This window comes from Chiloscyllium plagiosum, chromosome 4 (assembly GCF_004010195.1).
Source record: "Chiloscyllium plagiosum isolate BGI_BamShark_2017 chromosome 4, ASM401019v2, whole genome shotgun sequence".
NCBI classification, from domain to species: domain Eukaryota; kingdom Metazoa; phylum Chordata; class Chondrichthyes; order Orectolobiformes; family Hemiscylliidae; genus Chiloscyllium; species Chiloscyllium plagiosum.
In genome coordinates this window covers 56254289-56274355 of record NC_057713.1, presented here as the reverse complement: position 1 = coordinate 56274355, position 20067 = coordinate 56254289, and the positions used below count along the sequence as shown (strand labels likewise).

Genomic DNA, 20067 nt, shown 5'->3' with positions numbered 1-20067 from the left:
ATTTAAACTACAACAATAATAACAGAGAATAGTTCCTTGTGCTCTGATAAATTAATACGTACATGAAGATTCTTCTGGCAAATATAAGCGTAAAGAGGGACTGGCCCCTGCTCATTAAGTGAAAGCCCAACAAGCAGATAATATAGGCCTGAGGAAAGAGATGATAATATCAGTCAGAACCCCCACTTTTTTTCTAAAGGAAAAAAATAACTCTCTGGCAATTGTAAAATCTTGCAGCATGTTCCATGGGCTGGATTTGCATCCTCCCACCAATGTATTCGTAGGCAGAGAGACTAATAAAATAACAAAATGGCCTCACCATCATTTTCCTGCGCATTCCAACCTATGATCCAGATAATAAGGAATAGTGGGGCAGGCATCATGCAACTTATTGAGACATGGGGGAGCCACCTAGGGGCCTGATTCCATCCCTGCTACAACTGTACATGTGACGGGGGAGATGGGCATGATGGGTAACCTGGCAGTGTTCACTGCATTCGGCACTGTCAAACAGAAAATATTTGGTCCCCGGCCTTGGAAATCTCCTGTGCCCAATTGAGTCACTCTTACTCAATATCATATTCCACTTTAACTCAACCCCAGACATCACTCTGAAACAATTAAGGCTTCTCCCAGAGTAACCAGCATTTGACTGGTAATTATCTGAGAAATATTTACCGAGTTTTTCTTCTCATTTATTTTGTGCTTAAAATTTCAATTCCTAAAATAAGTAAATCATGAAATTAAGCATTTTCTCAACAATAAAAAAATTCCTCGAGTGTTGACTACTCTGCATTTGTAAACGTTTCCATTCGTTTCTCCCCTTAAAGTGATTGTTCTTAAGAAGGTGGTATTGAGCCATCTCCTATAACTAATGCAACCCACAAGGATATATTTACAATGTTGTTAGGGAAGGAGTTGCAGGAATTTGTCTGAGTGACAATGAAGAGACAACAGTGGTCAGGATGATATGTGACTCAGAGGGGACCTTGCAGACGCTGGTGGTTGCATGGATTTTCTTCCATCATTTTTCTAGTTAGCAAAGATTACTGTTTTGGAAGATGGAGCTCAAAGAACGTTAGTAAGTTGCTGTATAATGTATACACTACTGCCATTGTTTACCAGTGGTCAAGAATATTTAAGGTGATGGATGGAGTGCTGTCAATTAAGTAGCCTCCTATGCACTTTGTCTTTTTCTCTCTTTTCCTTTCCCTTTTCCTCCCTACACCATTCCCTCTCTCATCCTTTGCTCAATTCTGCTTCCCCTTCTTGTTTCTCATTTCCATTCTCTCCCATTTCCCCTCCCCTAACTTTTTTTTCAATCGCTTCTGTTCAGTCCGCCCTCTGTCCTTCTTCTCTTTAGTCTTCCTGCTGTCTTTCCCACTTCCGTCAAAGTCAGAAATGAAAGTGCTGCCACCAAGTCAAGTTGACACTCTGAATTGGGATGGAAAGCATCTTTTATATTTACCTTTTCTGTCTGATGCAGTACAGTGATTCCTATAGTAAACATTAAATTCTGTAAAAAATTTCAACATCAAAGCATGGTTGAGTCAGAGAAAGTTAGGTGCTGTTTGAATAAAAGGTTTTAGTAATTATTGATAGTGCCCTGTTCCTTCTGTCAGATTGATGCACAGAAATGTTTTGCAATGGCAGTTGCGTATGCAAACCAGGACAGAAGGAAAAACAAATTATTCAAACCTTTTGTTGAAAACTACAATCATTGGTTGTTCTGTAACTACAGTGCCCTTTGTCATTTATCTATATGTAATCAAGTTGGTTATACTGTCAGCATGCCAAAAGCAGGTCAAAAGCATTGTATCAAAGGATAAGTGCCTTTTAATGTTCTATCCTGGAATACTCTTCGGGAAAGCTATTTTAATAATGATTTGATTATTGGTCAGGGAGCCAGTTATTCAGTCACTAATCATTGCTGTTATCAGTAAATGCTTTCCAATTAGTATTTAGTTCCAACTTGCAACCCAAAAATGCCATGATATGCTAAAATAGAAAAGAAAACTGAAAATGCCAGAAGTTGGAAATAAAAAGAGGAAGTTCTGGAAGTACACAGAGCAGCTGTCATCTGGGAGAGGGAAAAAATGATGACAGTTTAAAATCTTGCTATAAAACTGTCTTTATAGATGACAGAAAAACACATTACAGAATGCTGCAAAAAGAGTGTTACAGTCCAAACTGTTTTATTAATGAGGCATAAATAGTTATTATATGGTATCAAAATGTGTGTTAAAGAGTAATGTTTTTAATGGCTTTTTTTGAAAATTCTGACTGGTTTGTTGGTGAAAGAAAGGAGAAAATTTATAATCCAAAGGAATTTCTAACCATATTGTTCATGGCAGCCTGATCAAAAAATAATTTGATTGTGTCTATGCAGACACAGTGTCCATGAGCTGGGCTCTGTCACTGAATCAGGATATTGCGGATATTGTCATCCAGCAGCGAAAGGATAGAGCTTAATAAGCAGCTCCAAAATCTGTAACACGGAACCATGCATGCATCATTTTCAGTAGATATAGTTGGTTAACAATCACTTAATGATCATGCTTAACAACATAACAGTGAATGCAATGGCTGCATTGTTGCATGTAGTTTGATTATTTCTGACAATGCCTGGCAATATTCAGCTTTGCAATCAATTACTGCAACAGTAAGAGTAGTAATCCATTGATGCATGTTTAAAGGTTTTACTTCAAAGAAAATATATTAGCTATAACTGACAATAGCATCTTCTCCAAATTGTAAAATGGTTTCGTTACTATAAGCACTGTATTTTTTTCAAAGTTCTCAGGGAATGATTGTCCCTGCATTATCTCATTGTGTTGCTATTTACAACCGTCACTGTATAAAACTCTTGATTATGTCAACTCTTACTCAAACTTAATTCCTGGGGTAAAGTAGTTCTCTCCTTTGTAATTGCTGTGAATATTTCTCAGCTATTTAGTACCCCTTTGGTCACTTGCAACCATTCTATGTTGTTCTTGTTAGTTAAAATGAAACTGATAGAACAGGTGGCCAGGTCACATTTTCCTTTCATCTTATTAATTTGGGTTTAACATCCTTGAAATATAAAGAAAACATGGGAACTACCCTGATTATGAATGTGAATAGCCCATCATTGGAATTTGATAACACGTGAAATAAACCCTGCTTTATGGGTTTATTCTTATGTCAATAATCAAAATGATGTCATTCTGACTTGACACGGGATCTGTTGTGTCACTTAACTAACCATGGTCTATAGCAGGAGAACAATATCCTAGAAATGCAGGTAACCGAGATAAGTGGTCACACAGTACATCTATCTGAAGGGTAAAACCAGCTGACAAACATTCACAATAATCAAATGGAGAGCAACGCAAGTATTTAGTAAAAGGATTGACTTCAGCTGATTCCACTTTGGTAAGTTTTCTGTTGCTTTAGTCATTTTTTACAATCCAGTGGCTCAGGACTTAAACTTTAAACTCAGTCCATCATTCTGCAAGGTCTACTGTCACAGGCTAAATGGCTACATTGCTTAGTTTCCTCTGTCTACTTCATAGTATGCCACAACCCCAACTTCAGGAAGTCTTATGCTTCAGTCGTGCCAAATTGCCGCTCTCATTTTTCTCTCTTTTCGTATAGCCTCTGAACAAGATTGTGAGATCAAAGTAAAACAAGGCCAGATTTGATTTCTATACTGTGGGTCTATGTCTTTTGGGGTTTCCATCTGACTCATTTTGGAAGTGTTCATAGCGTTGGAACTAGGATCAAACACAAGGTCTAGAAATTAAGATTTGGAGAAACCAGTGTTGGACTGGGGTTTTCAAAATTAAAAATCACACAACACCAGGTTATAGTCCAACAGGTTTAATTGGAAGCACACTAGCTTTCGGAGCGCCGCTCCTTCATCAGGTGGTTGTGGAGGACACAATTGTAAGGCACAGAATTTATAGCAAAAGTTTACAGTGTGATGTAACTGAAATTATACATTGAAAAATACTTTGATTGTTGAGTCTTTCATCTGTTCAAATACCATGATAGTTTCACTTCTTTCATGTGTACATCACAAAACCTTTTCTTAAAAGTTGCATTCTCAGGTTACAGTTAACCTGAGAATGCAACTTTTTAAAAAAAGTTTTGTGATTTACATATGAAAGAAGTGAAACTATCATGGTATTTGAACAGATGAAAGACTCAACAGACAATCAAGGTATTTTTCAATGTATAATTTCAGTTACATCACACTGTAAACTTTTGCTATAAATTCTGTGCCTTACAATTGTGTCCTCCACAACCACCTGATGAAGGAGCGGCGCTCCGAAAGCTAGTGTGCTTCCAATTAAACCTGTTGGATTAAACCTAGTGTTGTGTGATTTTCAACTCTAGAAATTAAGTGATTGTGAATTGAGCTATTACCCTTTCACAATGGCGGCAACATTTGTATATGCTACAAGTTTATAGTAGTCCTTCTTTCTCACATATAATAAAACATTTGAACAGCAAATGATTTCGATATACTTATAAAAAGAGATATTGCAGAATCAATCTTTAGTGTCTGTTTCACAAATATTGGTTTGAAGACCTGACTGAGTTCTTAAAGTGCACGTTTGTGAAGCATTGTAACATGCTTAAAGGTTATTTGACAAGGTCTCCATTTGTTAATTAAGGTTGGTATGTGCATGTGTTATCCTCTTAACCATGAAATAAGCAAATATATCTAAAGTAAGAGAAATTGCCAATACCTTAAGGAATATTTGCTTTCCATGTTGCTGCATTGAGGTCATTGCTAACAGCTGTATTTTGCAAAAGTTTTAACTCCTAGCTGGAAAGGTAACCAGTTAGATTTACTGTTACTGTTAAATTAAATCATTGTTTTGGACCAGTCAAGAAGCAAGGTTAATTTCAACTGAAAAGTTATGTAAAATTAATTAAAATATTAATATTTTACATTAAAGCATAAATACAAAGTGCAGTTTCTCCTAGAGAGGGAGGAGAACGTGCTTAATATTACTTTAGCTCATTCTGAGTATGGTGTACCAGGCATTCATTTGCCAATCTAGAAATATGGAAGTAACTGACAAAGTTCCCTTTTTTTGTTAATGATAAGGAATAAAGTAAAATTACTCTAATTAGAAAACACTGAATTCAGTGGAAAATAAAATGGAAGACAGTGTTAAACCGACATTTTGTTGTGTGTTGTCACTCGAGATTAATTTTAGCCTCTAAAAGTATATTAAAAAGCTCTGGTTGCAAACAGATAATGACCACTTGTTAAAAATTCTACTGTGTTTAAGTCACACTGTAGGAAAAAGAATGCAATCAATCTGGTTGATACCTGTATAATTTACATCAAGTTAAACTATAATTTTCTGTTAAAAAGAGGATTTTCTTCTTTATTTTAGATTTGATTTTTCCAATATCCTTTTTATTAACTACTGCTTTAACATTTGATACTTTTGTGTTCTGATTAACTGTTCATTAACAAGATAATTTGTTCATTGTTACTATTCAGCAAAAAATTATGTAAATTCAGAACGACAAGCATTGAAAAATAAAATTAAAGGCATTTACAGTATCTAGGAAATTGTAAAATAACGCATGGACGTTATTCAAAATGACACATTGTTTGTGTGGTTTAGAGGATAAATTGCAGACATGCTGTGAAAATGATCAATACTATTGAGGAAGCAGTACTTGTAGAACTGGGTTCTAGTAGTAAAATCAAATTCGTCTTAATTCCGTAAGAGATCATCTCTGCCTTGTCACATGTCCTTTAACTGTTCACTCTAATGCAATTGAACAGAGGTCTAGCGGGGTTTATTCTGTTTGCATGTGCTTTCCCTAGACTCTGGCTGCCCTAACAAGAAATTCAATAAATCTGCTTCCAAACCACCTTGCACAAGCTTTGCATGTCCAATCTGGGCCTGAGGAAATTAACAAGCGAATAGAACATATCATCGACTTAAGAAGTGGGGATAAATTAAGAAGAGAGCATATCAAGCCTTTCTCACTGATGTTTAAAGAATCCAGCCTGGAGGAAAAGGTAGCTGGCCCACAAATACACATTTTGGCAGCATTAGCAAAAAAGACTCTTTAAGTGGAAGCAAAGATGTAAAAGCTTGAAGGGAAAAGATGCAATCACAAAATTTTAAATTTAGAAAGTTTACAGTTCTATTATTGCATACCTTTCACACAAGAAAGTTTTGAAGTGCTTAGTAAAATGAATAGAGAGACGATTAAAATGTGAAAGGAAAGATAGTTAAAAGAGGAAGATAATAATAATGTATTAATCAAGACTGGTTATTTTAATAGTGTATCCATTGGGCTTAGTTACTTTCCAGAACATTTTTAAAACTCTCTGTAAAGTAACCCTGAAAATATCTTTAGAAATTTAGTATTGTTCTTTGTTTTAATTGACCCAGCTCATTTACTTGTCGGCATTATCTTGCTAATTTCCCAGAAACCCTATAGAGACAGATACATCACTCCAAAGCACTACAGAACCTGCAACACATAATCTGTTAATGTTTTGTGCTTATTTCTTCCAGTATTTACAGATGCGAGATGAAGTTTTCAAGTCAAATCTGGTGTGTGCTTTTATTGTTCTTATATTCATCGCCACAGTACAAAGTCTATTTCCTACACCAAGGTAAATATACTATGCCAACCCCTTATGAATGATGAATTATTATTTTTTTTCTGATTTGTATGGTGTAACATCACACTTCTTCCCTGGAGGGTCAGAATCCGAGGAGTGACATAATAGAGGTTTATAAAATCATGAAGAACATGGAAAGGGTAAATAGAGAAGATCTTTCCCTGATATAGGGGAGTCCAGAACTAGAGGGCATTGGTTTAGGATGAAAGGGGAAATATTTAAAAAGGGCCTAAAGGGCATCTTTTTCACGCAGAGGTGCTGCACGTATGGAATGAGTTGTCAGAGGAAATGGTGGAGGCTGGTTCAATTACAGCATTTAAAAGGCATTTGGATGGGTCAATGAATAGGAAGGGTTTAGAAGGATATAGGCTGGGTGCTGACAAATGGGACTAGATTAGGTTAGGATATCTGATCGGCATGGACAAGTTGGACTGAAGGGTCTGTTTCCGTGCTGCACATTCTATGACTCTAGATTCCATAGCACTGGGGAACAGCATTGTTGTTTATCTGACTTGGTGTTATTCAATAGCTAGAATGTGCTGTTGAAAATATATTTAATATTTTTTCAAGCCAAGCCTGAAATGACAAGATCCTAAAACCTTGATAGGCAGACACCAAAAAATGAAAAGGATGGAAGAGCTGATATAGAGATAAACAGAAATTACAAACTGAGAATCAAAAGAAATCCTGGTAAATATGAAAACTGGTGTATAGCATTAGATTAGGACCATTTATACTATATTGTGGGTCAAGATCAGCTGACTTGTATACCACTACCTTGAACAGTTAATGCTGGCATATCCCACATTTGCATCTGTTAGTACCTGATGAGGAGACCAAGACGAGTTCAATGAACACCATTGAAGGACATAACAGGAGTTTATCAGGCATACCTTGGAAAGGGGCATCAGTTTTAGTGAAACTACTTACTAGAACCTTCATAGAATCCCAACAGTGTGGAAACAAGCCATTCAACCATCAAGTTTATACCAATCCTCTGACAAGTTCCCCCCTGCCCCCGTACCCTATCATTGTAACCCCGCATTTACCATGGCTAATCCACCTAACCTAAACACCCCTGGACACTTTAGGCAGTTTAGCATTGTCAGTCCACCTAACCGGCGCATCTTTGGATTTTGCTTGGTTAAGATAAATGGACAAAACAGGGTTGAACATTGCCATCCTCGAACTGATGTGGTAAGACTGAAGAATCAGTCAAGATGAAGTTTTCAAGTGTTGTGGTCGCTGGTGTGTGCTTTTATTGTTGTTAAAGCAAAGCTCGATAACGCCAGCATACAGAGCCAAAGTGCTGGTGGTCATCCGAGTTAAAGACAGAAAGAGAAGGCCTCACATACATTCCCCTTCTCAACTCTGCTGGAGCCACCATGCAAGTGTGTAAGATGCACTATTGGAAGTATTTGCAAGTATGTCTAAATCTGCATGCAATCTACTCAATCTGTAAGTGAACAATCCCATTCAATTTTCTTCTTGCAGTCCAGTGCCAGTGTTTTGTCAATTTGGTTAATTTCGTGTGACATTATGAAACAGTTTAGTACATTGACCACAGAGAAGGTTGTGAGTCCTGATGACATTTCATTTGTGATGGTGGAAATATATGTAAGAAAGACAGTTATTCACCTCATCAATTATTGTGCCACAACTGCACATCAGATCTACCCACTTTAAAGAAGTGGATTTTTTTTTGTTCAGAATTATTTTGTAAATACATACCCACATAGATTATGCATTCCAGTTCTCCCTTACATTTCCCAGTTAGGTCTTATTGGAGGATTATCTTCCTTTTATTTCCCCCAGATGTTTACAATAGTATGCATAGATTTTACATTTAAATCTTTGCTGGACTCTCTTTCTTTAAGATCTATAACTGAAGTACCAATTAAGTCTGTAATTATTGCAACGACACCCTCTTTACCTGAAAGCACTTCCTGTTCACTTCCCAGACTTAAACATTAACAATACCCTTTGAGATCACAGTTTAGCAATGGTTTCTTCCTCTGCCAGTAACTCATCCCTTCTCTAGTCAAACTCCCTGCCCATTATAATAATATAATGAAATATTTGACATTGTTGTCCAGGTTGTTCTTTGAAACATTTTGAAATCTCTCCTTTTCCCTTATCTCAGTTCGATCGCATTAATTTAATTCATTTTTGAGCAGTATTAATTGCTTTGATGTGGAATTGCTGTTGAAGTAAATCTAGCAAGTTACTGCAGTGCAATTTATAGATCATACATGACCCAGCCACAGTACACTAGTGGTGGTGGAGAATGTTGAAGACACCCTAGATAATGAGTACAGCAGTAGGTGTGTCCCATTAATAAAATTCCTTTTCATGGAAAGTGTTGAGCTTCCCGAGTACTGTTGTAATTGTAACATAAAGACAGGCGATGTATTCCATCACTTCAGCTTTACACATGGTGAAGAAGCTTTACAAAATTGAGCCAGTATTGGAATCATAATGATCCATTATGGTTTGGACATTGGCAATACGGAACACTTTAATTGATTTACAGTTGAAAATTAGTGAGAGGTACTTTTGCTTTCTCTGACTTGAGAGAGTTATTGTAGATATGAATACTAGTTGTCATGTCAGGGCAAGGCTAAAAGGCCTTTATTTGGCTGGCATAAGCTGCTAGGGTATATGACAAATCCAACTTTGAAATCATCAGTGATGAACAAGGCTGTTGGTCAGGGCTGAAGATGCTCCTTTTGGGAAAAAGAAAGGGAAATGTTTGCATTACTGCTTTAAGAATAGAGTTGCTTTAAGAGGTGCATACGTAGATGGGCCAAGGAACAGGATGTTATCACTTGATCGGAGGCCATGGTCACTCTGCAATGCAGCACCCTTGGCCAAGGATGTGTCTAGAGATAACTCTGTGCTGTATGCCTTATTTTCAGCTGTAAACGAAGCCACAAGAGATCATTAAACAAAGATCCTTCATTTACTCCTTTATTTGTATTACATTTCAAAAGCACGATCACTACACTTACAAACAAATAAGAGAACTTATATTGTTAGAGGAGTATTAAAATGTACTTTAAGGATCAAAGAGTTACCTTGGTAAGGGCACTTGGTTCAAAGGCTAAGAGCAATGACCTAACCCAGAGATCTTTGAATCGCAACAGGTCAAATAGTCTGTATCAGCAGGGAAAAGAGAAAAGGGAGAGAGAGAAAATGGAAGTAGATCCTCAAGGAAAAGGGAATGGGGAAACTTGTGGAAACCAATCTCTAACCTTTGGAAGTAGGAAGCGGAACTGCAAGAGAACACACTGTCTGCTTTAATTGTGATAAATTGGATAATTCGGGTCATTCAACAGAACATTGCTGACATTCAAAGATGACAGATAACCTTTCTACACAACCCCTGTCTGTGGTTATTAAGTTGGCTACGTCCAACTTTATGGGAACTGCCTATCAATTTGTTGATGAATTTAACTGCTCAAGTGGCCAACTCATCTAGTGCACATCTGCAAAATAACACCCTTATGGATTTGATTGTTGCAATTTTATTGGTAATGTTAAAAGATGGAAACTTGGGGCTAATTTTAACTTTGGGTGGACATGAGACATGCAGCTTAATGTATTTACAAGGGCCCAAAGCCACGTAATGGCCAGAGTTCATTTCAATGTGCACAGCTTGTTGTAGATGTTGATCTAGTGCTCAAAGGTAACCTATTAGTTGGAGCAGGAAGAGATTGTAGCTCTTACATGGAGGTGAGCCTGGGGCAATAACTTGAAGTGGAGAGGCAGGAGGCAATGACAGGAGGAGGTCCTGCAGTATCAGCGACTTCTGGAAGACCATATGGCGTCAGGAGCATTCATTCTCCTCTTGTATCCACAAGGTTCTTCCTGAAAGAACTTGCTTTTGTCACAGTTCACATGGTATTATAAAATTATACTTCACTCCTTTGTGTGTGTCAAAGGACTCACTCTTATACGTTACAAGTACATTCTTACCTGAAACAGGCAGACATGAAGGGTCACCCATGTGAAGCCCACAAATGAAATAACAACCAGTGATAGGAAACAAAAATGGTAATATCAATTTCCTGAGTTTCAGATGCTACCAGTCTGCTATCATTTTACTGTGATGTGAAAATCGAGTATTTTTGTTTTCTTACGACCATTTAAACATCTGTATAGCAAAATTCAGTTTATACTATTTCAGTGTTAGCCAGACAGGTACAGTCCATAGATGTTAATGGTTTTTCAAATGCAGTGTTGTTTCGAGTGACTGTATATTGTTAAACAAAATGACCTTACAATGTTTTCTCTTTAGAACAATTCCTGTGGCGATCCAATATACTATTCTGATCATATTGCATGCTGCATTGATACTATTCACAACTGCAGAGGATTATAAATGTCTGCCTTTAATGCTTCGGAAATGTTGCTGCTGGATCAATGAAACACATTTCGCACGGAATATTGTTACACTTATCTCCATTATCATAAACTTCCTTAGCGCTATGATGAACATAGTACGTATTAAATTGCTATTGTACTGCTTTTTGGTGAGGTATGTTTGATGTAACTTAAATAGAAGGCTGTTGGGCTCCACACCATTTTAAATCCTATTGAACATTGTGCAGTTTAGTTTTCAACCTTCAAAGAAGTACAGGTCCAATTGATCTCCCAGTCAAGTATATCATTATTCAGAAAACTGAAGTGTATGTTGATAAAGGCAGAAAGTTTGTAGCTTGCTATCAAAAACCCCGAAGAATATTACGCTATTAGTTATTTTTAATGAAATAAAACTTAAAGCCATTTTTTCATAATTAGATGTACAATTATTTTGACTTATGTTATTGTATTACTTTAGTACATCACCTTGATAAAATATTTTCTTAAACTTTTAGCTCCAGTGGTAGTTTAGGTGAAAGATTTCTCCACTTTTACAGTTTGTTAAACAGATTTGGCATATTCTATGCTCTTTGTGTCCAAAATTACCAGAAAAACAGAAAAGATTAACAAACTTTATTTTTAAGATATTGAGGCTCAAATCAAGTATAATGTTGTATGAAATCAAATAATATAAATACATTCAAAATTCATTAAATAAGAATGAGAATTTGAGTCTCTGGATGGATCAGAAACTTGGTGATGAAAGCCTTCTAAGAAGAAACATACTGCTGCAATATAAGCAGGCTTTGCCCTGGAACTGTGTTATCTTGAGTTAAGGATTCTGTCTTATGAAAGGAAGATTGAGCAGTTTAGGCCTACACTATCCAGAACGATAAGAGGAGATCTAACAGAGGTATAAGATGTTAAAGGAGATTGACAAAGTAGATGTAGGATAGACGTTTCTCCTTGTGAGGCAGTTCAGAACAAGAGATCATAGTTTTAGTGTAAGACGTAGCAGGTTTAAATAGTGGTGAGGAGGAATTACTGTCTTAAAGGGTCATGATCTATGGAATTCACTACCCCAGAGTGCAGTGACTGCTGAGACACTGACTAAATTTAAGGAGGAGATAGACAGGTTTTTAATTCGTACTGGTTTGAAGGGTTATGGGGAGCAGGCAGAATAGTGGAGTTGAGGCGGAGCTGAGATTAGCCATGGTTGTATTGAATGACAAAACAGACCTGAGGAGCTGAATTGCCTACTCTTGCTCCTAGTTCTTATGTTTTTTTATCCTGAATGTAATAGGCTATTTCAGATTTTTATCCTTACTTAAATGTGTGTGTTGGTTTTTAATGTGGCCAATTTTCAACTGTGAGTCATCAAAGTAGAACCTTTTCCAATCTACTTCCCCCACTTAATGCCAGGAAAAATTCAAACATGCAAAACAATGGACTGAATGTAATAGTTGCAGCAGTCAGAAATCCAATTGCAACCCTTTCACAATCATTTCCAGGAACACTTGGAAGTAAATGTCAGTTAGCTAGTGAACTGCTTGCCCTTAAAGTCCCAAGCGTTTAAAATTGAAGAGTTTACATCCCAGAGCTGCCAGATTATCACAAGGCCCGTAGCTCTTAAAGGTCACCAGGAGACTCAAAGCAGCAGCCAGTGATGGAGGCCTGAGAGCAGAGGTATGCCAATGAAACAGACTCCAGTGAGGATAAACATGGCAGTCTTCCTTGATTTGACTTATTTAATGTCATGTGTACTTTGTTACACATGAAAAATGAATCAAAACATAGAATATAAAGGTAGAAGAATAAAGATGAAGTGATCAACTTTACAGTCCGTCTTGTTCAGTGTTCCGCCATGGGTCTAGTGGCCAGGTACAAGCTCCCTTCACTGCACCGCCGCCACTGGAAGAAAAGTTGCCAATTTTTGGCACCATCTGTCTCCACCAATGCCCTTGCCAATATGAGTTCACCAATGCAGATGCCACAAATGCCAGGAACCTGCACTGGACAAAACTCCAGTCCGCTGTTGCTACAAGTTCACATCGGGCCCACCCCACTAACGCAGCCACGGCCAATGCTGCAGAGTCTCGTAATGTGCCCAAACCTGCCTCCACTGCTGCCTCCATGAATCTGTGCCAGACTCAGATGTTGCCAGGAACCCAAATTCGCCTCTGCTGTAGTGGCAATGAGTTGGTGATAGGGCCGCCTCATCAATACACCCAAACTCCCTCTGACACTGCCGCCACGGGTTCTATTTCCTTTATCATTTTAAGAGTTGATACTTCCCCTCAATGTGCATTCTTCTGCTGGTCCTTGAATCTGTCCTGATTCTTATGATTTGTATGATTAGGACTGGAACTTTCCTAAGAATAGTTCCTACTTCACTGTCATCACTCTGTCGGAAATAGGACAGAAACCCTATTTATACAGGTAAACAGCAAAACCATCGTTGCATAGATAGAACCATTAAGAGGATTCTCCAGCCTCATTCTCAAGTACAGTTAACCCCGCCCTGCCATTGCTAATTTGGGAATTGTGAAATAAATTGGGGGAGGGGGAGGGAGGTGATGGCTAGATTAATGCTGGACCATTAATCCAAAACTCTGGTAACATTCTGGGGACCTGGGTTCGAATCCTGGCATGGCAGGTGTGAAATTTGAATTCAGTAAATATCTGGAATTAGTAGTCTAATGATGCTCATTAAACCATTGTCGATTGTTGTAAAAACTCATCTGGTTCACTAATGTCCTTTAGGGATGGAAACTGCCATCTTTACCTGGTGTGGCCTACATGTCACTCCAACAATGTGATTGACTCTGAACTGCCCTGTAGGCAATTAGGGATGGTAATAAAATGTCCAGTGACACCCACATCCCATGAATTAATAAAAATAAAGCAATATGTTCAAAGTTCTTTAGCTATAACTGTGTTGAAATCTAAAAAACTGAAGTCGTGTAAAACGAAGAATATGCATCTGTGTATGTCGGTACAACATTGAATCAAGAGGCCATTTGGCCTCTCGAGCATGTTCTGCCGTTCAAAAATTTCGTAGCTGATCAGTTTGTGTTTTGAATTCCACATTACCACCTCCCCTCAATTGATTTCTTTGCCTAACAAATCCATTTACCTCCACCTTAGAAATATTTAATAATCTGCCTCCAAACTTATTCAGAGCAGAGAGTTCCAAAGCCCAACCTTCTGAGAGAAAATATATCTCTTCATCTCTGTCCTAACAGGATGACCCCTAATTCTTAAGCAGTGCCCCCTTAGTTCTGAACACATACACAAAAGGAAAATTCCTTTCCACAGCCACCTTGTCAAGACCATACAGAATCTTATAAGCTTTTATCAAGTCAACCCTCTCATAAATTCTAGTGGAAACAAATACAGTCTAGCCAACCTTTCTTAATAAAACAACCCACACATTCTGAGTATCAAACTAGTAAACCTCTTCTGAACTACCTCCAATGCATTTACATCTCACTTTAGGTCTTTCGTAGATGTTAACTTTGTTTAGCTGCACAGATGGCAATAACACTACTTTGAGAATTTAAAATACATTCCTGTAATTTAGCAGATCGCTTTTCAGATGTGTGCTTTGACATCCTAATATCTTTACTAAATATTTAGATCGAATCAATTTCAAATTACTTGATATAGAATTTTTTTGAATATAATTATTGTGTAAATTGCACCTAACACTTGACTTCTTTTTCAGTTTTGGTGTGATTCAGATACCTTGACAACTGTAAAGAATCAGACATTCAACTCTACTGACATGTATGCAGACATATGCTTCTATCCAAAGGTATTTAAATACTCTTTTTAGCACATGTATCTTTATTTAATCATCTTTTAATTATGCCAGATTTTTTTGTCAGACGGTCTGACTCAATACCAGATGAATGATAAAGGAAATTCACCTAACCCTTTTGCACCCAAGTAACTCACTGGCAGCAGTGGTAGTATACACTGCTGAGACTTTTCTTATGAGGAATAAAAGTGGTCTTCTGTCGTGAGGCTGTTCCAATTGAAGACATTTCAACTTGAATTTTTCAACTTGAACAGTCACCGAGACCATTTTGAGTGACATTTTGCTTTCATTAAAGTGAATATTGTCAATACTAGGTTTAGAACGCCTCCTTTCCAAATTTGTCATTTAATATCAGCACTGAACACATCCAGATTACAAAAATGATAACTTATGATTACACCATACCTTTTAAGCAGAAAACATTACAAAGTGCTCACAGAAATGTCCTTGGATAAAGATACAGAATGAAAGAGGATGTTAGATGTGACTAAAAGCTTTCTTTAAGAAGTAAATGTTCCAGATGGTCTTTAAGAAGGAGAAGCTGGTAGAGAGATGCACAGGTTTAAGGTGTGAACTGTGTTGCGCAGTACATTGATGTCTGAAGATATGGCCATCTATGTTATGGTGAAGGAACTGGAGGGGGGTAAACATGAGACAGAACTTAGGTAAGTTTTGGTTTGGTGAGAAAGTAAACATTTATAACTCGATCCTGACTAACCTGTCTCAAACATTTCCAATTTTAGTTTTAACAGAGGTAGTTCAGGTGTCAGTGACTAATCAGTTCTCAGGAGTTGAGTCAGTTAGTAACTACTTTTAAGGAGGTCATGCACCTTAATTGTGAGATTTTTCTTCATCTTTTAGGCAAAAGGAAGCAATAAGTACTGGATCCTTTAATCAAATATCTTTATAGCACTATTTAAAGGTTCTGCGACATTTAGTCATCAAAGGTGGTGGATAATTAAATAGTTCTATGGAGGACTGCACAAACATCCCATCCTCCAAAATAGGGGAGCCCAGCACATTAGTGCAAAAGAAAGTTTGAAGCATTTGCAACAGTCTTCAGCCACAACTGCCAAGTGGATGATCCATCTCAGTCTCCTCCAGTGGCCCCCTGCATCACAGATGCAAGTCTTCAGTGAATTCAATTCTGTCCACATGATATCACTGAAACTGCAAAGCCTATGGGCCTTGAGAATATTCCAGCAGTAGTACTGTAGACTTGCGTTTCAGACTTGCCACTCCTTTAACCAAGCTGTTCCAATAAAGCAATAACGCTAACAGCTATCCAACAAAGTAGGAAGTTGCCCAGGTATATCCTGTACACAAAAAGGGACTGAATCAAACCTAGCCAACTCCCACCCCATCCGTTTACACTCAATCATCAGTGAAGTGTCATCAATAGTACTATCAAGCAGCACCTGTTGGTTCCTCAAAGTCCCTTTACCTCCTGACATCATTACAATCTTGGTTTAAACATGAACAAAAGAGCTGAATTCCAGAGGTGAGATGACAGTGACTACCCTTGACATTAATATCACATTTAACTGAGTGTAGCATCAAGGAGCTCTGCCAAAATTGGTGTCAATGTGAATTGGAAAACTGTTTAGAGTCATACCTGTCACATAGGAAGTTGGTTATGGTTTTGAAGATCAGTCATCTCAGCTCTAGGACATCTCTGCATTAGTTCTTCAGGGTAGTAACCACCTCCCATCCCCCCCTTGACATGCAATGGCATTAGCAACACTGAATCGTCAACTATCAACATTCTAGGAGTTACCGTTGAACAGAATCTGAACTGGACTCGCCATATAATTACAGTGGCTACAAGACCAGGCCAGAGTCTAGGAATCTTGCAGCAGTTAATTCACCTCCTAACTCCCCAAAGCCTGTCTACTATCTACAAGGCACAGAGGTATGATTAAATATTCCTTAATTGCCTGGATATGTGCAGCTCCTACTGAAGCAGGTCATTTGATTGGCATCACATTCACAGACATTCACTCCCTTCACCACCAATGCTCAATCCTGTTCATAAGTTACAGAGCAGAAATTCATCAAAGCTCTTCAGATAGCACCTTCCAAACAGATTACCACTACCAGGACAAGAAATGAAATATGTGGTAACACCACCATTTGTAAGTTCCCCTTAAAGCCACTCACCATCCAGACTTGGAAATACATCACCATTCCTCCTGCAACTCCCTCCCGAATGGCATTGTGGGTCTACTCACACTAAATAGACTTCAGTGGTTCAAGAAGGTAGCTCATCCTCATGTCTTCAGAACAATTAGGGATGGGCAGCCAATGCTGACCCACCTAGCTATGTCTGCATCCTGTGAGTGATTTTTAAAAAAAAAGATAGCTCCCTCCAAATCGAACAAGTTTCCTCGTCATGAATTCCACAGTTGCTGATTCCCTTTCCCATGATTACCCTTCAAATCAACATCAGCCTCTCCCACAGTCTCGCTAGTCCCAGCCACTGTCTCACTCATTTTCTAACATTTTGATCAACACCTCACTGCTCCACAACCGACAGCTCAGTCCTCCTTAGTCCTCCCTCCCACCTTTCCTGACCATAATGAGCTCTCCAACCACCATCCATTGTGTGAAATCTCTCTGACTCTCTATAGCTACATTCTTGTGTCACTGGTTCAGCCAGTCAGTCAGACTGGTTGTTAAACAGGTAAGATTCAGATAGTTAAAAGACTTTAGCAGGAGACCCAGGAAACTTAGATGTTGGGTTTCCCTGTTGCAGCTCCTCTGTACATGCAGCCCATGCTCTGAACATCATGCCCAAATTCTTTAGAGTTGTAGGGGATGCAGGATGTGGTCGTGATCTAGTCAAGATATGGAGTGACCTGACTAGCAAGGGAAGAGTTTTAAATTTAAATCCAAGTCCACTCAATGCAGGGGTGACAGGTGAACAGAATTCGGTGTGGGATAGGATCCTTGGGATGCTCTGTATCCTAGGTTTATGAAGGATGGAGGATGGGAGGACTTCCAGGAGAATACCAGAGTGAGGGGCACAGTTAAGGGTTCAAGACTCCTGGTAAGCTGAGACAGGGCCCAACTGTGCAAAGATGGAAACAGCCACTGTTGACTAGGGCAGAGAGACTATCAGGTCAGAAGCTCATCTATGCGCTCATCAAAACATGTTGAAAATAATGTGGTTCATCTGAGAAGTGGCTACCAATGGATTGGAATCATTGGCAAGGCGAAAGATAGGTTAACCTTTATTGCAAGACATTTGAGTACAGGAGTCCATTCTGTGGAACATTGGTGAAACCATGCGTGGAGTAATGTGTGCAGTTCTCCTTACCTGAGGAAATATACACCTGCCATAGAGGGATTGCTATGGAAGTCCACCAGTGTGAATCCCGGGCTGGTGGGACTATCGTATGGGAAAATATTGAAAAAGACGATTCTCTGTAGTTTAGAAGAATGAAAAGCGACTTAATAGAAACTTAGAAAATTCAGGAAGGATGTTTCCCTTGGCTGTGAGTTAGAAACCGAATTCTGTTCACCTGTCACCCCTGCACTGACTGCCCTTGGATTTAAATTTAAAACTCTTCCCTTGCTAGTGAAATCACTCCATATCTTGACTAGATCATGACCACATCCTGCATCCCCGACAACTCTGAAGAATTTGGGCATGATGTTCAGAGCATGCACTGCATGTACAGAGGAGCTGCAACGGGGAAACCCAGACATCTAAGTTTTCTGGATCTCCTGCTGTGAGTTGCGGAACGTTTCAGGGAACATGTCTGGGACACTCGCACCAACCAACCCAACTGCCCCGTGGCTGAACACTTTAATTCCCCTCCCACTCCGCTAAGGACATGCAGGTCCTTGGCCTCCTCCATCGCCAGACCCTGGCCACACGACGCCTGGAGGAAGAGCGCCTCATCTTCAATTCCCTCCCCCCTACCTTTTAATCTCAGCCCGCTTGGCACACCAGCCTCATTCCTGAAGAAGGGCTTATGCCCGAAACGTTGATTCTCCTGCTCCTCGGATGCTGCCTGGTCTGCTGTGTTTTTTCAGCACCACATTTTTCAACTGTGAGTTAGAAAGTGGACATAGTCTCAGAATAAGAGGCAAGCCATTTAGGAGTGAGATGAAGAGGAACTTGTCTGCCCTCAGAGAGTGTTGAGCCTTTGGAATTCTTGATCCCAAAGGAATCTGGAAGCTCAGTCATTCAGGATATTCAAGTTTAACAATATCACTGTCTGTGGGGATAGTTTGGCGATATAGAGTTGAGACAGAGCATGGGCTCTAATCTGAACTGAAGGGTTGAATAGTCTTTTTCTGCTCCTGTATTTCTTCTCATGTTCCTACTCTGGCTTTATTAAATTGAGAGTGAGAGAAAGAGACTGAAAGCTGAGCAGGTACTTATACACTAGAATGTCATGTAATGTAACTGTCTGAAAGGTGCAGGTCTGTCTGGTCAGGATTTGATTTATTCCAACATTATTCATTTTCCCTTTACAGTATAGGAACCCTTTTCCAATAAATGCACAGAGCTTTTTTAACATTTGTATAACATTTTGGAGGATGGTGACTTGACCAGATCTAATCTTCTACACAGTTATCATGATATTTTGGCAGCATAGCATCTGTCCTCACTGGTGGGTGTGTATGGTATCAGAGGTTATTGTCTGGTATAATGTTTTTACTATCCAGCTGTCATCCTCTGTGATGGATATGCATTTGGATATATCATCCATTCCTTTCCAGGACTTGACTATTGATCATTGCATAAATGTCCCAATCCTCCAGGCACATCAGTGCAAAAGATAAAGGCTGAAGTATTTGCAACAATCCTCAGCCAGAAGTGTCAAGTCGATGATCCATCTTAGCCTCCTCCGGAAATTCCCAGGGTCACAGATTCCAATCCTCAGTCAATTTGATTCATTCCACATGATACCAAGAAATAGCTGAAGGCACTGGGTATTTCAAAAGCATGGCCCTGACATCATTCTGGCTCCAGAATTTCCCATGCCCTTAGCCAAGCTGTCTCAGTGCAATACAACACTGGTATCTACTTGACAATGAGGAAAAAGGACCAATTTTGTCCTGTATACAAAAAGCAAGACAAATGCATTGCAGAATATTATCATCCCATCCGTCTACTGTAAATCATCAGTAAAGTGAGGGAGGATAGTCATCAACAATGCTATCAAGTAGCATTTGTTTACCAATAGCCTGCTCACTAACACTCAGTTTGGTC

At 38.8% G+C, this 20067-nt stretch overlaps 1 protein-coding gene across 6 annotated transcripts in view; it reads left to right on the top strand.

The window, feature by feature from the left end:
- Window positions 1–20067, top strand: part of adcy8 (adenylate cyclase 8 (brain)) — a 124257-nt gene that overhangs the window by 57261 nt on the left and 46929 nt on the right. For 5 of the 6 annotated variants that reach the window (XM_043688256.1, XM_043688253.1, XM_043688255.1 and 2 more), the window contains exons 8-11: window positions 5840–6037; window positions 6543–6643; window positions 10953–11154; window positions 14745–14834. In XM_043688256.1, the coding sequence (XP_043544191.1) occupies window positions 5840–6037; window positions 6543–6643; window positions 10953–11154; window positions 14745–14834 (591 nt within the window). The remainder of the gene's footprint in view (window positions 1–5839; window positions 6038–6542; window positions 6644–10952; window positions 11155–14744; window positions 14835–20067) is intronic. The other variant, XM_043688254.1, reaches the window with a different exon arrangement.